We start from the raw sequence: 16,940 nt of genomic DNA, 5'->3' as shown, positions 1-16,940 counted from the left end.
TGTTTACAAGTTTTACTAAAAAATGCCTCGCCCCTTGGAGGCCATGATTTTCTAACTGGAACCATTTTTTAACTTGCCTAATATATCATTGGGACAAATCTTCAGTTTCATGATGACTGGACAATAATTGTGGCCTCTAGAGTGTTAACAAGGTTTTACCATAGCAATACAGACATATTAGGAAAAATGCCCCACCCCCTGGGGGCCATGATTTACAAGCAACCGGAACCATTTTTGAGTTTTTAAAAGATAAAATTGGTACAAATTTTCAGACCAAGTTTCACGATGATCGGACAATAAATGTGGCCTTTTGAGTGTTAACATGGTTTTACTATAGCCATGCAAGAAAAATGCCCCACACCCTGGAAGCCATGTTTTTCAACCTACAAAAACCATTTTTGAACTCATCCAAGATATAATTAGTAAAAATCTTCTGACCAAATTTCATTATTTCAAAGATGGTAAAAAAAATTGTGGCCTCTAGAGTGTTAACAAGGCAAATATTGATCCCGCACAATGCACGACGGCCAAAAGGGCAAAGGCCATCACAAAAGCTAACCATAAGCACATTGTGCTCAGGTGAGCTAAAAAGAGGACTTTGGTTTGACAATGTTTGAAATAACTGTGATCAACTGTATATAATCGATTTCCTCATGTTCTGACCAAGTGTCATGAAGATTGGACAATAAACGAGTCCTCTGGAGTGTAGACTTTTTTCTCCAATTTTTCAAGTGACCTTATTTTTTACCCAAGCCCCTCATGACCAAGTTTCAAACTTTGCTGAAATATCCTTCAGAATTTCTGACAGAGTTTAATATAAATTGGCAATAAATGTAACTTAAATTTGACATTGTGACCAAGTTTTTTACCCAAAATGCAGCCGTTTCCAAGGTTGCCAATACATCATTTGGGACTTATATGTTGTATCCAATGAACATTGGGCAATCAATGTGGCCTCTAGATTGTTAACAAGGTAAATTTTAACGACAGACAATGCACACGGATGACAGACACTCCTTTCCCACTCAGAAGCAAAGTGAAAATGGCTATGTGCAAACAGCATAAGACCAGAACAGCCGGCAAGTAACTTGCAGTCTGTTCAGGTTTTATGCTGTTTGCTGCTTATCAGTATCTGAGGGTTGGAAATGAAGGTTTTAAAACTTGGATCTAGAAAGAAAGGTATTTAATTAAAATGTGACTTTCTAAGGGACCACAAATGCGTCAATAAAGGTATCTTATTAAGTGGTAAATGGTCAAAAAAGGTTTGTTTTACTGGAAAATACACTTGTCTTGATATAATTGTACAAATATAACAATTACAAACAGATGAAGTTTGTATCCACCAAATACTTATGGTAGTTAGAATAGTATTGTATAAATACATAACTTTTTAACATTCTACCTAATCAAAAGAATGGATATATTTATTGTCTAAAATTACTATTTCATTATCAACACATCATCTTTAAACCAAGATGGTATTTGATGACCCACAATGCCACTCAGCAGAGGCCATACTAGAATATCACAACATGAAATCCAAGAATTCTACCTTTGAAAAAGTACCAAGTGCCCCAGTATATCGCATGGAAACTAAATACTACCAGGGCCTTACCCTACCAAACTAGCAACTTTTGTCCACGATCTTATTATCTTAACCAAACTGTCTTCTGCTAATTATTAGATATTAACAATTAAAAGTTACTTTTATTAAATAAAAATAAACAAAAAACTTAATATATTAAACAGAACAAAAACATAAAATATACCAATCAAAACATATATTGACTTTATTTTCACTTTCTACAAGGACAATGATCCGGGCATCAACTTGTGTTATCAGCATTTGAAATGTTGCTAAGGCAAAGTTCCATATGATCTGTGTGCAGTCATGATGTTTTTTATTGTAATCTCTTGTATTACTTAACATTAGTAGTTGTATTAACAAATCCAGATTTGTGTCTGACAAGATTGTCCATCAATCAGTAAATGCAATATGCCAGGTTAAATTCACTTTTTATATTTAATAATTATAGATCGAGTAATCTATTTTTTTACAATAATAAAATTATATAGCAATTTTCAATCTCACGCAATTTATTAAACAAATCAGGTATACAAATTCAGACATAACTGGTAATTTCTCAAAAGTTTGCTATCATCTGTTGAATTTTCCACAAAATTTGTAATGCTAATTTGCTTATGATGACTGACTTCTATTGCATCTAAATGTTATCATCATTGACACTCAGATGCAAACTGGCAATTCATTTATTTGCAAAATAGTCAATATTTGTCTAGGAAAAAGATGTCTATCCAAGACAAATAATTGCAGCGTAAAATCAAACCAATAGTTTTATGGTGTCTTTTTTTTGTTTTATGTCACTTTTATCTTTAAGCTTATGAAAGAAAACATACCATAACATAATGACAAATTCACAAAAGATTTCCAGCATTTACAATTATATAAAAAAAATCAATATTTCATTACAAACTTTCACTTAAAATACCTTCAAGCCTAAAATACCTTTTCAAATAATGAAAAACTTGCATGAAAGCAATTCTATATTTAAACAATAAACACGTTTAAAGATACCAACACAAAAAGGATTCCAAACTAACCGAGATGCCATAGAAACAAGAACCTTGATAAATATAATAGTTATTTTTTAACAAATGTTATGAAACAAAACTGTATTTTAGCAGAAACCAGTGGAAATGCTTAACCCAAAAATAAAAGTGGTTTAATTAAACAAGTTGTGCAGATGAAAAGCAACTTGTACACTACATACCGTCCCTCAGGTCAGCACTAAATACCATGGCTATCAACACAAACAAGACAACATTCACCTTAACATTGATAGCAGTAGTTAAAGGGCACATATTTAACAAATAAGGATTGCTGCATGTAACAAAATTGAACATCTTCACTCTATAGTGATAAAATATTTGAATTTTTATGTTTATCCTTTGAAAACTGTCAAAGAAATTTGCAGCATAAACTTACATTTTATACAGCAAAAAGGGAATAAATAGATAACTGCAAGAATATGAGGTCTTGCACATTTACCCTTCATGGTCATTAAATGATTCAAGTAATCATTTAATTGCTAATTACAGTCCAACCCCTCTTAAGCAGCCAGTCAAGGGAAACAGCCAAATTGGCTGCTTAAGCGGGGTGGCCTCTTAAAGAGGGGGTTGGGTCATAGGGAGTCTGGAGTTGATGAGTGCATGGCCAACTGTTCAATTTTTGTATAAACAAAATGGTAAATATGTGTACATGTACTAAACAATGTATAGACTTAAAATAATTTTATTTCTTCCTTTCTAAAATCAGCTATAAGACAACATTTTCATTCAAAAAAAAATTCTATTCATCTTTCTTATCATCATAAATATCATCATCATCATCAGAATCAAGTCAATGAAAAAGAATCATTCTCATGATTCATTGTTTACACAATGCGCGTTGTATGGCCCCAATGCACTTGAGATGGGAACAGTTGTGAATCAGTTATGCGTGAATAACTCCCGTGTCACTATAAATCGATAAAAAAAAATTTAATCAGTTTATTGCAGTTTTATGGCTTTGAATACCTACCGCACGAATTGGTCCCGACAGTGATCTCCTTCACGATAAAATCGTGGCCAGTAACTTAAGAGACTGATAATAGCAGCCGGGTGTAATCCTCCTGGTAATCGTGCTTTTCATGCATAATATTATAAAAACATTTTTTCGCCGCGTAAAGGGTTTTATCAAAATTAATATTGAAATCATTGTAAATATAAAACAAATATAAATGTTTTGTTTTATTCCCAAATGAGAATAATAATTTGTAATCCGAAACACACTCCCGATTGTTTAATGTTAACAAGAGGTTTACAAATTCTAGCATCGTGTATTTCCTTTGTCCCGACAAAAGCGCGCGAAAATTATGCACCAATGTACAATGTCACGCCATACCCATGGTTTGAAAGCATGCGTGTATTGATTTTTGGATAAAAACTTTGTAGCAAAGATAACATGTAGATCAGTTGATTTCGGTTAAAAGTTTTGTTGTTCTTTTTAACTTTTAATTAGCCGATAATTGTCATAAATGTGTGCTTGAAATAGTATGAGCTACAAATAATAAATTATAAATTAAGAATCTCCTTTCCAGTAATAATAGGTGACATTCGCACGTGCGGAAACAAAAAGATCAAACGGTGGCATATTGCTTTTAACCCGATAACCCGATAATCCGCCGCTAATTAATTGCAATTTGCAAACTGGCTGTCAAAATGTTTATCACACATCACGCTTCAGTACTACAGAGCCTAAACGGCAGACTGGAAGTACGTATCGATTTTTTCGCCGTTGCGTCTGTGTAATTTTGCCAATGTACATGACTGACTTACTTGCGCGTGACCACTCATATGGGGGGAATTTAACATTTGGGATGCAAAATTGCTGGCCGCTGGCCGGAGAAACGGGGTTACCGCTTAAGAGGGGTGCATTATATAGTGTTTATCGACGGTCGCGGCACAGACCGACCGCCTACACGGGGTGACCGGCGATGAGGGGTGACCGGAAGTAGGGGTTGGACTGTATATGTAATATTGGAACCATGCTTCTGGCTAATTTCAAGAACACGTGACTAAGTTACTACCCATAATCATTGTGTGCATTTCTAAACTTCACGGTGTCGACATATTTAAATATAAAAAGGTATGGTCACTTGAAAAATAAGTTACTACCTCTCTCCACAAATGTTGCATCTTTTATGCTTCTTCCATAAAAATGGCTCAGTTCCAGGCACATAACACATGAATCACTGCACTTAAAAAATGTGCATTGCATATCTACACTCCAAGGTAATAAATACCAAGCGCCTTTGAACATGCACTCTTGCATGAAAAGGGCGCCATTTAAATCCAGTATAATAATTTAACAAGAGCACCGATAACGGGTGCCACGCCCGGCTACGGGTGCAGTTTTGAATAAATTAAAGCTTGTCAGAATTTTTGTTGTTTTTTTTTTAAGGTCACAGTGACCTTGACCTAGTGACTCAAAAATGGGTGTAGCATGTAGAACTCGTCAAGGTGCATCTACATATGAAGTTTCAAAGTTGTAGGTGGAAGCAATTTGATTTTAGAGCCAATGTTCAAAACCTAAAAAAAATGTTAAGGTTTTAGCACGACGCGGACGTCGGACGCCACGACGAGCTGGCTATGATAATACCTCTGGTTTTCTCCGAAAACGCCGAGCTAATAATAATAATACCATAATTAAATTTTAAATTTAATGGTTTAAGAAAGATTTTGTGGAAGTGTGCTCCCCAATCTAATAGCATGGCAACAATGTCAAAGTCTAAGTTCAAGGCAAATGTATACCCTGGTCCAACAATGACACTCCAACATCCCCCCTCCCAAACTTTTTTAGCAAGGGTATAATGATATTTTTCTAAGGCACAAAGCTATTTTATTCATTTGATATTTTACATGTTTTTGTGCATTTTGTAACACACACACTCTCATTTGAGTAGCTATTGTCTCTTAAATAATGTCCACTTTTAACTCTTGATTCTCAACAAAAACATGATAATAGATAATGACACTGTGTAATAGAAAGCAAAGAAAACCTACGGTCATCATCTACTTCCTCTTCTTCCGATGGTTTCCTTTTACTGGCCAAAACATCGTTCTCTGTCCAAGTTTGCCCTGAAATCAAACAATAATTTTTTTTTAAAGGCAATATGTACGAAAAATTGTTCTTTCATGTACTCAGAATGTTGCAAAACTGTTTATTGCTGGTTATGTGTTACATGCATTAAAATGTATGTATTATCTAATATCTCACATCTTACAAAAATGACCTAATCCCATTGGCTTAGAGCGGATACACCATCATTTACTAACAGTGTAACTCAGGGGATTTTCTGCCTTTTTTGGGAAAAGGAGTCTGACCAAATTGGGAATTTTTTATTCACAAAATTGTGCATTTTGGGAATTTTTGCTTCGATGAAACGGCTCATTTTCGGAAAACATTGTGAATTTATCATGCTTAAATAAGTCAGTGGTTTAACAAATAAATATGTTTTTATTTGTTATTTTGTCTTCTTCATATAAAGTTTTTATTATAAACACATGCATTATTAGGGATGTTCAACGGTTATTCAAGTACTGCAGTTTTGTTTTTCAGTCACAGTTACACTCTGAGATAAGAACTGTACAGTCAAAAACTTATAGCAGATATTTTTGACAAAAACAAACACTGGTTAGTCACACAAGTTACAGCAAAACTTTTATCTGCTTTCTGTTTTTGAAAGCATCACAAAGCTCCTCCAATGTTTTGTCACTTCATTCTAAAAAAAATAATTAAAAATTGGGATTGGAAATTGGGATTTTTTTATATAATTTCGGTTTGGGATCGGGTCCGTTTGCTTTGGGAATGCCTCCGTTTTTCGGAGGCGCAGACAGTGCTGAAAACCCCCTGTAACTAATAGTATTATCTACTTGTATCACTCTTGATCATTCAGACACTTAAGCAAAATAATATTCTGTTCAGCATTGGTTTTAAGCACAGAAGAATAGTATGGTATAGTTATTATTTGTATGTGCTTTAATAAGATCACAAATGGTAAAGGGAATCGTGAATATGGAGTGTGATTGACTAGAACCCAACCCTTATTCCAGCATACCCATATCCCAGCATACCTATGGTAATGGTGAATATGGAGTGTGATTGACTAGAACCCAACCCTTATTTCAGCATATCGATATATGAGCATACCTATAGTAATGTTGAATATTGAGTGTGATTGACTAGAACCCAACCCTCATCCCAGCATACCCAAATCCCAGCATACCTATGGTAATGGTGAATAAAGACTATGATTGACTAGAACCCAACCCTTATTCCAGCATACCCATATCCCAGCATACCTATGGTAATGGTGAATATGAAGTGTGATTGACTAGAATCAAACCCTTATTCCAGCATACCCATATCCCAGCATACCTATGGTAATGGTGAAAATGGAGTGTGATTGACTAGAACCCAACCCTTATCCCTATATACCCATATACGAGCATACCTATGGTAATGGTGAATATGGAGTGTGATCTACTAGAGTGCTCGTTCATGTTTGTGGCCCCGGTGTGTCTGGCAGCTGACCCAGACTCCAGGAGGCTCATTACATCATCCAGGTTCTCACACTCGACCTCCTTGGCACCGATTATCACTGCAATCACAGACATACAATTCAACAGCACAATTGAAATTGTGAAGTTATAATTGATAAACTATTAATAGGCAAGTCAGAAGCATGTTTGTCCTTTCCTTACCAAAGTAGTTTATTTAATAAATAATTGATTCATTCAAATTCACTTAAATTCTGTGTTGATACTGTAAAACCATTAAATTTCGTGTGGTACGAATTTTCGTGGAATTCGTAGGTCCACTGAACCACGAATTCAAGTACCAACGATTATTTATACATTTTTAATCCGAAATCGGTCATTTCCGAGTGTCATTTCGAACATTTTCTTGTGGTGTCAGTTATCCGAGATATTTGTTTTTGTAATACATGTAGTTACTTTACTTCAGTAGGTCACATTACACTATATATATCAGTTTTTCTTTTTTTATTCATCATCGTTAATGTACATTTTATTAAACATGGAAAATAAATATGATAAATAGCATTACCAATTGTGGCGAAAAACACATTTCTTTTAAGTGACGTCGTAAAATTAACAGTTTGCAGATTTATCATATATGTCAATTTGCGCAAATTAAATTTAAAAGAGACACGGTTTTCACACATGTATTTTGGGGTACTTATTACTACTATGGGACCATTTGCGCTGAGAAGTGCAAATATTGTCAAAACAACATAGATGGCAATTAGCGAGCAGGGACCTACAAATGCGCCGCTTTATCGCTCTTATCGACAATTATCGGAAACACTTTCATGCTTCAGTGCACATTAACCTCAAGTCTTGCGGTCAACACAGATTAGCAGATTATGCTTCGTTATTACTCTGGTTGTTTTAATAAATGTTTAATTATTATGACGATCAGTCTTCCCCGAAAATTTGAAATCCACGAAATTACGTGTCAACGAATTAGTTGCTTTTCATTAAACCACGAAATTTCATACCCACAAATTTCTATACGTTTACAGTATCTAAAAATATGAAAGAAACTTAAACACAAATTAATTTAAAGTCCATAAAGGCACACCATAATGTTTACACTTACACCATCTATTCTTATGCACCTACCAGTATTGCCTTTGTCATCCTCTCTCACATGAAGGTCAGGCTTGTTATCAACATTCAGTTCCAATAAGTCCCGCAACTCTTCTTTATATATCTCTATGTACGATACTTTCACAATGTATGTTACACTCTTGTCAATCTGTGAAAAAATTGGTTAAAACTATGTGCAATAATTATTAAACTGGAATGACATTATTGTTTAAGGTTTCACAAAACACTAGTACAACAAATGCATCATAATAAACCATAATACGTATACTCTGAAATAAAAAAGCAATTGCTGACCAACTTTTTTAGAAACATTTGAAAATACTGAGATGTTTTCTGCACTGCATTAACATTATTAAATAAGCTGTAGTGGAATGGTTATACACCGGGCATGTGCTTTAGGATCACATATTTAATCCCTCAATTTAGAACAAGTATCTATTTTAGGAAGTAAGGCTAGCTTACACTCATGATATCAAACATCTGTCGCACAGCCCTAGGGATGACCCCATCCTCGTCTTCTGTTACCATGCTTACATTGCCCCCACCAATGGTGTATGTCTTCCCTGAACCCTGAAACATGTTATAAGGGTAATTTGAAAAAATATACCTTGAAATATGTCAGGCAAGTTTGCAAAAATGTGTCTAATGTGAAGCAACATGTTTGACATGTACACACATTACTTGCAGCAGTTCAAATCGTGAACTTATTCAAAATAAAACTATAATTATCATTAAATTACTAAAGAACATAGCGAAGTTTAAAACTCAATATAAAGCACATATATACGGTTACCATTCATAAAATACTGATGTCTTCTACTTAATGAACTTACTGTTTGTCCGTATGCAAATACTGTTGCATTGTATCCTTCGAATATAGACTTCACAAGACTTTCAACACAGACACTGTATAACTCTTCCTAAAAAACAGACAATATAAACATGATAACACTTTAATAGATAATAGACACATGCTGAAGTAAAGTAATAATTTTGAGACATATATGAAACTAAAAATACAGGATTTTTAGTTTTGGAAAAATGTTATCAATATTTGGACAAAAAACATATGTCAAAACATTGTAGTACCTGTGTAGCTTTTGGTGAAAGAACTTCATCAAAAGTGAAGCTTCTATCTTTGCCAAGAATAAGTTGGTTAGTTGATGGTATAATTCGTACACACATATCATCCCCAGTTACTTTTTCTTTTGGCAATAGTGGACGAACCTGAATTAGATTTATTAACAAAATAATGTGCATTCATTATGTGCACAACAAAACATCAAACTACTAAAAGTATAATTGTTTCGTTCTTTTTAGTGTAGTAAGATCAGAGAATCTCTGAAGTTGAGTGAATATAAAAATGATTCCCCTATGCAGTATGGAAAAGCTGAAGTGAAATAATAAGGCTCGATTGGTCATTGTCGGCTCGGGTACTACTTACATGTACCCAGGGTACATGTAAGTATACTTATATGTACCCCGGGTACGGTAAATATACTCAAACTTACCCGGCCGCTATTAGACTGTACTCGAGTTTTTATTCCCACCCAAAATCCGATGTCGTAAAACGCACTACCGATTACCGTAATTACAAAACAAACTTCTATTTAAAAAAACTGCATCAAAATGCTTCTTGAGTATGAGTTTCGATAATTTAGAGGCCATTTAACAGAAAATTGACATAAAATGAACATAACTATTTATAAAATATATAGCCGACAACGACCGATTTAGCGTTACAATTTCCGGGTACGTTTTAGTGTATATACCGTACCCGGGGTACATGTTAGTAGTACCCGAGCCGACAATGACCAATCATGCAATAATAAGTGGCTGCCTTTTCCACCACAACACTGCTGGCCTTCTGAATGAATCAAAACAAAGTTTTATAAGTTTAACGGGAACTGTTGAATTTTGCAGAAACATCTTTTTAATGGAAAAGGAACAATGCACACATTTTTATAAAACTTTACCAAACTGGTCTGGCTAAACAAGATGTGCTTATCTAGAAGCACCCTATACCACTTGCGATTCTGGTTGTATTCTGTACTTACTCTGACTGCTACCTTGACATTCACCTCCTGCATCGTCTTCTCTTTAGCCTCCATTCTTTCTTATTTAGCTAAAACAGTAGTAAAAACTCGTTGTAATCAATTTAACACATTTTGTCTTTACATTTTCCCATTAAATAAGTAAGCTTTTAAAAAATTACTGGAACTTATTTTTTCACAAAAATGTGTTCACAATTATTCCATCTGCAATCCTTTTAAACAACATGCTGTCGGCCTGACATGACTTGATTTTATTGCTGTAAAGAATTTAACCTTAAATATGCCTACATAATATAAATAATTAGAATGTTTCCCTTTTATTTATTGTCAATCTGGTATTAGTACACACTTTGCAAGCATCTGGATTATGCAATATTTATCACACCTTAATCAAGATTTCTTTATAGCGGTCTTTTATATCAATGGTTCAATGGTTTTCTTTGTCAACAGCACAATTGCTGTTAATTGAATCACCTGGTAATGTCAAATATTCATTCAAACACCACACTATAGTATTACAGGTAATGAAGGGACTACATCTTCACTGCATTACTTGTTTGAAATAAATTGTGCGTTTCAGGTAAGAAACCACATAAACTTACTTTGATTTATCATGTGTAAAAATTTCAATTTGAATTGGTTTTTTGGACAATTTGTGCCACTGTAACCCATTCTTTCCACTAATATTTGTGTTGAAAAGGGGTAGATGTTTCGTCCCACTGAAAATTATTTAATATATAGGCGGATAGGTGTGAACAATACTGTAAAGGTGTGAATCATAACAGAACGTATATTAATGAAGTAAATTAAAACAGCTTTAACAATTATAAATATATATAATAAAAATAAAAATGATTTATTGTTATTATAAAATATGTGTGCATAGTTCATTATGTTCAATTAATATACAACATAAAGTGTTTTTATTTTTTAGTTTAATTATGCATCATGTGTATGTATTACATTTGAACATAATTTAACATTGTCTTTCTGTTCCTTGTTTTGTAAATATTTTCAATTTATTTATTAAAAAAAAAATATTTATGTAATCTAAAACAGAAATACATTTTGCTTATGTATTATTTTTAAAAATAAATATTGAAATCGCTTCAAATGAATGTATACAGAATACATTTAACCTGAATAAATAATTTGGAAATAAAACAATATTGTTTTCACTTTGCACATAGGTGACAATCAAAGGCATGAAAGTTTGCAGTTATGATTCATACATATACCTTATTATTCACACCTACCGGTATCTGCCTATATATTATCAGTTGGACAAAACATCCACAAACTGCATAGAAATTCTTATTGTTTACATTCTGTAAAGTGCAATGTCAAGGTCGTACGCTGAGGGAAAATTTCTATTTTAAAACAGATTGACCTACTTGTAATTTTTAATCAGAAATTTCGGCCAATCAGCGCCATCGTTATATAAGTTTTTAATAGCGTTAGGCTCAGCCAATATGCAGTTTATAATGAGTATTGCATTTATATCCCATCTAATTTAATTATAAGTAAAGCTATTTTTTAAATTACTAGATTTTTATTAATGCACTGCGCCACCAACACTGCAAAGTTTTCTATTTTTATAAATTGTACAGCCCAGTAAAATCGGGCTGTCCATTTTATGGCCGTTTTCAACCCTTTAATGCAGAGTTTTATGTTAAGCAGTGTGCTCGGGCAATGGTTTATTAACCGAAGTCCCGAGGGTTAACAACCCCATTAGTCGACGTCCACAAATATCAGTGGCATGAACTGGTAGTCATGGAACGTCAATCACCCATTTGAATTCTTACCATATTAATTATTACCGTAATTACTCTATGTTTTCGGACACTCGAAGTTTTCGGACACCCCCTTTTTTAGCAAAAATAATTATTTTTTGTGACTCTTTATTTTCGGACACGAGTTTTCGTCCGTTTTTTATGTCTCTAAGTTTTCGGACAGTATATTTTATAGCGCTATTTTACCAAATTTCGAACCTGTTTTCGACATCTAATGACAGTTCAATCATGGGGTTTTACAACCAGATTAACATCATAAAACATTGCGGTGCATGGCTGAGGGCAATGGACCATTACATTTGCGTTATTTGGTAAATAACCTTGTAAACCGGTATTAAACAATGGTTTCGCCCGATAGCATAAGCGTTATGACAATTACCAGGGGTAGTGCCAATTAACAGTTCAATAATCTACCGCAATGGTACTACCCCTTCTCAGTAAAATAACTGTGACAAATACTAAATGTTTCAAATTGTGATGCACCCTATTACAAGTTTTACGAACAATGGAAGGTGTTACACAACAACTATCGGAAATGAACAAACAAAGAATTCATAGTTTGCTTTTTTATTGCGTTAATAACAGGTTCATACAAGCGTGTATCGGTACATCACATGCTCATTTTTGAACTTGTTGGTCAAAGTAAAGCATTGAAGTAACTTTCTGTCAAATAAATTAAGCATTTACAATTATTTAAAATGCAGTGCAAACATGTATAACTGTAATTTATACTATACGGCATGGTATTTTACAAGCGCGTGCTATAACCGGTAGTCGCTGATACAATTGACGCTATTTTCGGACACTTCCATTTTCGACTCTAAGTTTTCGGACACCTGTATTTTGTTAATATTTTTCGTATCTAAGTTTTTGGACACGTAATAAAATAATTATTTTTAAGTGTCCGAAAACATAGAGTAATTACGGTATGTTGTTTCAGGTTATAAAATACATTTTCTTTTTAGACAAATACATATGTATTAATTTTCATTTTAAAGCCTGATGCTCTAACTAAAATGTGAATAATTCCCTATGTTGTCCCTATGTTGTCCGAGTTCTTTATTGAAGTTGTGTATTGGTGACATTGAATGTTTGAGTTGTGTATGTAAGATTGCATGACTGCATTACCTGTTTCAAATAAATTGTGTGGTTCATTTTTGTGTTGCGATCCTGCTACATCCTCTAGACTACATCTAACTTTACAACAAAATCTATAAAGTCATAAACTCTAAATTCACTATTAAGTTCTTTAAAAAAAATAACAACAAAACACAACTTCAACAGTAGAAATATTATTTCTCGCTGAAACAAAAAATTCTTATCAAATTATTGTCAAAATATTTTTATAACGTCACACAGCCAAACAATTCAAAAGAACCCTTATGTTCTTTAACATTTTTTACATAGCAGCTGTTTAAAAGAGCTTGAATAAAATTATTGTCAGTCCAGGCTTTGTTGGCTTGAAAAGGGCAGGGTTTTCTAAATGGTGTTTTAGTGCAAGTACCGGTACCATGCAGCATACCAGGCTCCAAACAGACCAACCTATCATGTTATGATGGTTATAATAGTGATGATGAAACAGGAACATATTTCATTGTCCACCTTTGTGAGTTTAAAAAACTACATAAACAAGAGATGTGTTTGTCAGAAACACAATGCCACCTATTGCGCTGCTTTGAAATAAAATTTCTAAAAATCATTTGGCATGTTTAGAAATTATCTCCCTTTTAAAGCTTATTACTTCCCTTGGATGTATTTTTTTACTTTTGACCTTGAAGGATGACCTTGACCTTTCACCACTCAAAATGTGAAGCTTCATGAGATACACATGCATGCAAAATATCAAGTTGCTATCTTCAATATTGCAAAAGTTATGACCAATGATAAAGTTTTCGGACGGACGCACAGACTGACAGACGGGACAGTTCAACTGCTAAATGCCACCCTACCCGGGGCATAAAAAGATCACACAAGTACTGTTAAGACAAATAATAATAACATAACTAACATAAGTCATTGAAGTGGATGGGTGCAAATCCCTTGATATATGTTATAAAACCTAAAAAATAATTAAGTGTAGGGTAGTTGTTTTTATGCATAACAATTTTCCTCATCGATATCTATACACCTATGAAGTTTCATCTTGAAATCTTGTAGCCTATCTGAGATATGGCCTTGAAAAGTTACATTATATAACAAGAGATGTGTTTGTCAGAAACACAATGCCCCCTACTGCGCCCCTTTGAAAATTTTTTTTTATATCCCTTTAAAAAAATATTACTTCCCTTGTTAAAATGATCTGTACCTGCCAAATGATATAAACTAGAAATTATATCCCTTTAAAGCTTGTTACTTCCCTTGGAATTTGTTCTTTGACCTTAACCTTTCACCACTCAAAATGTGCAGCTCCATGAAATACACATGCATGTCAAATATTAAGTTGCAAAAGTAATGGACAATGTTAAAGTCTTTGGACTGACACACAGACAGACGGACAGACAGTTCAACTGCTATATGCTATTCTATCAGGGGCAAATAAACACTGTAGGAACGGATATATGTGGTTGGTATGACAATGCCTACAAACTGCAATAAAACACTGAAATCAGAGATTGATAGTGACATGTGTTATTCACGCTCATATGATTCACAGCCGGTCCCATCTTCAGTACCTTGGGGCCATAAAACGAACATTGTGTAAACGATTTTGTGTATTGTGATGATTTTTATAGTAATGAGAGACTGTTTGGTGAAGCTAATTCACTCTAGCAAAAATATTAAAGAAAAAACCGGCCTCAATCGATGATTCAGACTTTAATTGTTTGCAAGTTCCTGTATTTATACTAAATGCATAGACAGCAACAGGGACCAAAATAAACAAGAGATTGCCAAGCAATATGGTCCCCTACCGATAAAACCCCACCATTGTCAGCAATTTGCTTTTATATTTTTTGCCATAGCAATCAAAATTCTTGACGTAGGCACTAAATGAATTGACGTGCATAATCTCCATATTGCCATCTGTCCATGTTTCAAGTTTCATGAAAAAATATGAAGAACATTTTAAGTTATAGCAGGATCTAGAAAAGTGTGACGGACTAACAGCCAGACTGACACACAGAGTGCAAACCATAAGACCCCTCCTGTTTCACCGGTAGGGGACAATAATTTCAAATTCTTTTTTTGTCCATGTGTTCAAGCAGAATGATTAGTGGCAAATTTTTCGGATGCACAAAAGTTGGGATGTTCTGATCTTGCAAAAGGAATAAGGAAAGTTTTTTTTTAATTCAAAGATGATTTTAAAGGCGTCTCACATACTCGCCGGACACAAAAACAAGGAGTCTGAGTCTCTATTACTCCTGTAAGTGTCAACGCTAAAACTATCAGACATAAATTTCTAAATACAGACAAATTATCAATTTTTCTAAGCATTAAGGCATATTTTTCAAAATAAGAGGGTGGCCTAAAGGAACTGATGAAACAATATCATTATCAAATAAGAATAAATGTAAAAATGTATCGTGTAAGTACCTGTTATTGAACAGCACCTATTATCGGACGTTTTGTTTTGGTTCTGTATGCACATGCGCAAAAGTGTGCATGACGTCACATTGATAAACGAATGGTCGCACATGAAGTCAATGACCTACTTGCTTACTAAGATTGAAACAAATGGGCCAAAAACAGGTTATAGGGATGCATTTATTGTTATTTACACCGTTTTATGTGTTTTTTGCTATTACTTTTTTAATGCATTTATCAAAACCTGCATTTACACACCAAAAAGCATATTTCCGTTTGCAATTATGATTGCAGCAGACGCAGATTTTTTTGCCGAGTCCGGGTCACATGATAGTCATGTGACTTTGTATATATTGGAGTAGTATTTATGAAGTGTCGGGTAAAAGGTCATGTTTACATCGGTTGCGATTTTGTTTTGTCTGCTAGAGGTGACAATAACCAGGGAATCATCGTTATAAATTCTTGAAGGTAGTTTGCTGGAAAACTTTACAGATAAATCATTCAATGATTGAACTGTTAGTCATATGTTAAAACAAAATGTTTTTGTCATTTTAAGTGTTTCAATTTTAAGAAAATTTAACGTAATTTCTTAGGTGTTCGATAACTGGTTCGTCCACCATAATCATGATAATTATCAAAGATTAATCAAAAGTCTTTAAAACTTTGACATGATGATTTCAATAAGTTTGCACATGTCATTTGCATTACTCCAACATTCAGTCATTTCAATAAGTTGTCAAATGTTTGTGTACCTCGAACTTTTGACATAACACAACAAAAAAACGGGTGTATTCAACTCATTCTGCCCGAATCGAATGTAAACAAAAATGTACACACAAAGCGCATGCGTGAATCTTTTGAACCCAATTTCTTAAATAAGCGACAAGAATAATTTAACAAAAAGTAAGCTCGGCGGTTATAGAGGTTACAGTATACTAACTAATCGTTTCATGTGGGGCTGTACTTTCTAAAAAATATCATAGTTGACTCAAAGGCATGTTTTACACTTCAAAGTGTTGTTCTGGTTTTAGCTCGTGGAGATAGTGGAAGGGCATGAATAGGTGTTCACTACTAAATCCCTTAAATAGGATAAAAATAGAGACTATGTTAAAACATTGCACTGAAAAAGGTTACACTCGACTAGAAAACGGCCGGAAAAACAGTTGCATAAAGGCTATTGTCAAGCAATATGGTCCCCTACCGGCTCCACTATTGTCAGAAATTCCACCATTTTCAGATTGATTTTTTTTGGTTGCCATAGCAACCACAATTTTTGACGTTGGAACAAAATGAAATGACGTGCATAATGTCCATA

The 16,940-nt window shown here is 34.0% G+C and overlaps 1 protein-coding gene across 1 annotated transcript in view; it reads right to left on the bottom strand.

Annotated features, from left to right (window-relative positions):
- LOC127838484 (kinesin-like protein KIF27) overlaps window positions 1-16,476 on the bottom strand; it is a 40,768-nt gene extending 24,292 nt beyond the window's left edge. Inside the window, 8 exon segments of the mRNA XM_052366311.1 lie at window positions 5,626-5,700; window positions 7,077-7,223; window positions 8,269-8,404; window positions 8,719-8,826; window positions 9,090-9,176; window positions 9,346-9,483; window positions 10,314-10,381; window positions 16,378-16,476. Of these exon segments, the coding sequence (XP_052222271.1) occupies window positions 5,626-5,700; window positions 7,077-7,223; window positions 8,269-8,404; window positions 8,719-8,826; window positions 9,090-9,176; window positions 9,346-9,483; window positions 10,314-10,367 (745 nt within the window). The 5' untranslated portion in view covers window positions 10,368-10,381; window positions 16,378-16,476.
- Between the last annotated feature and the right edge of the window lie 464 nt (window positions 16,477-16,940).

The sequence above is a fragment of the Dreissena polymorpha genome, chromosome 1 (assembly GCF_020536995.1).
Source record: "Dreissena polymorpha isolate Duluth1 chromosome 1, UMN_Dpol_1.0, whole genome shotgun sequence".
NCBI lineage: Eukaryota > Metazoa > Mollusca > Bivalvia > Myida > Dreissenidae > Dreissena > Dreissena polymorpha.
This window is presented reverse-complemented; position numbering and strand designations above follow the sequence as displayed.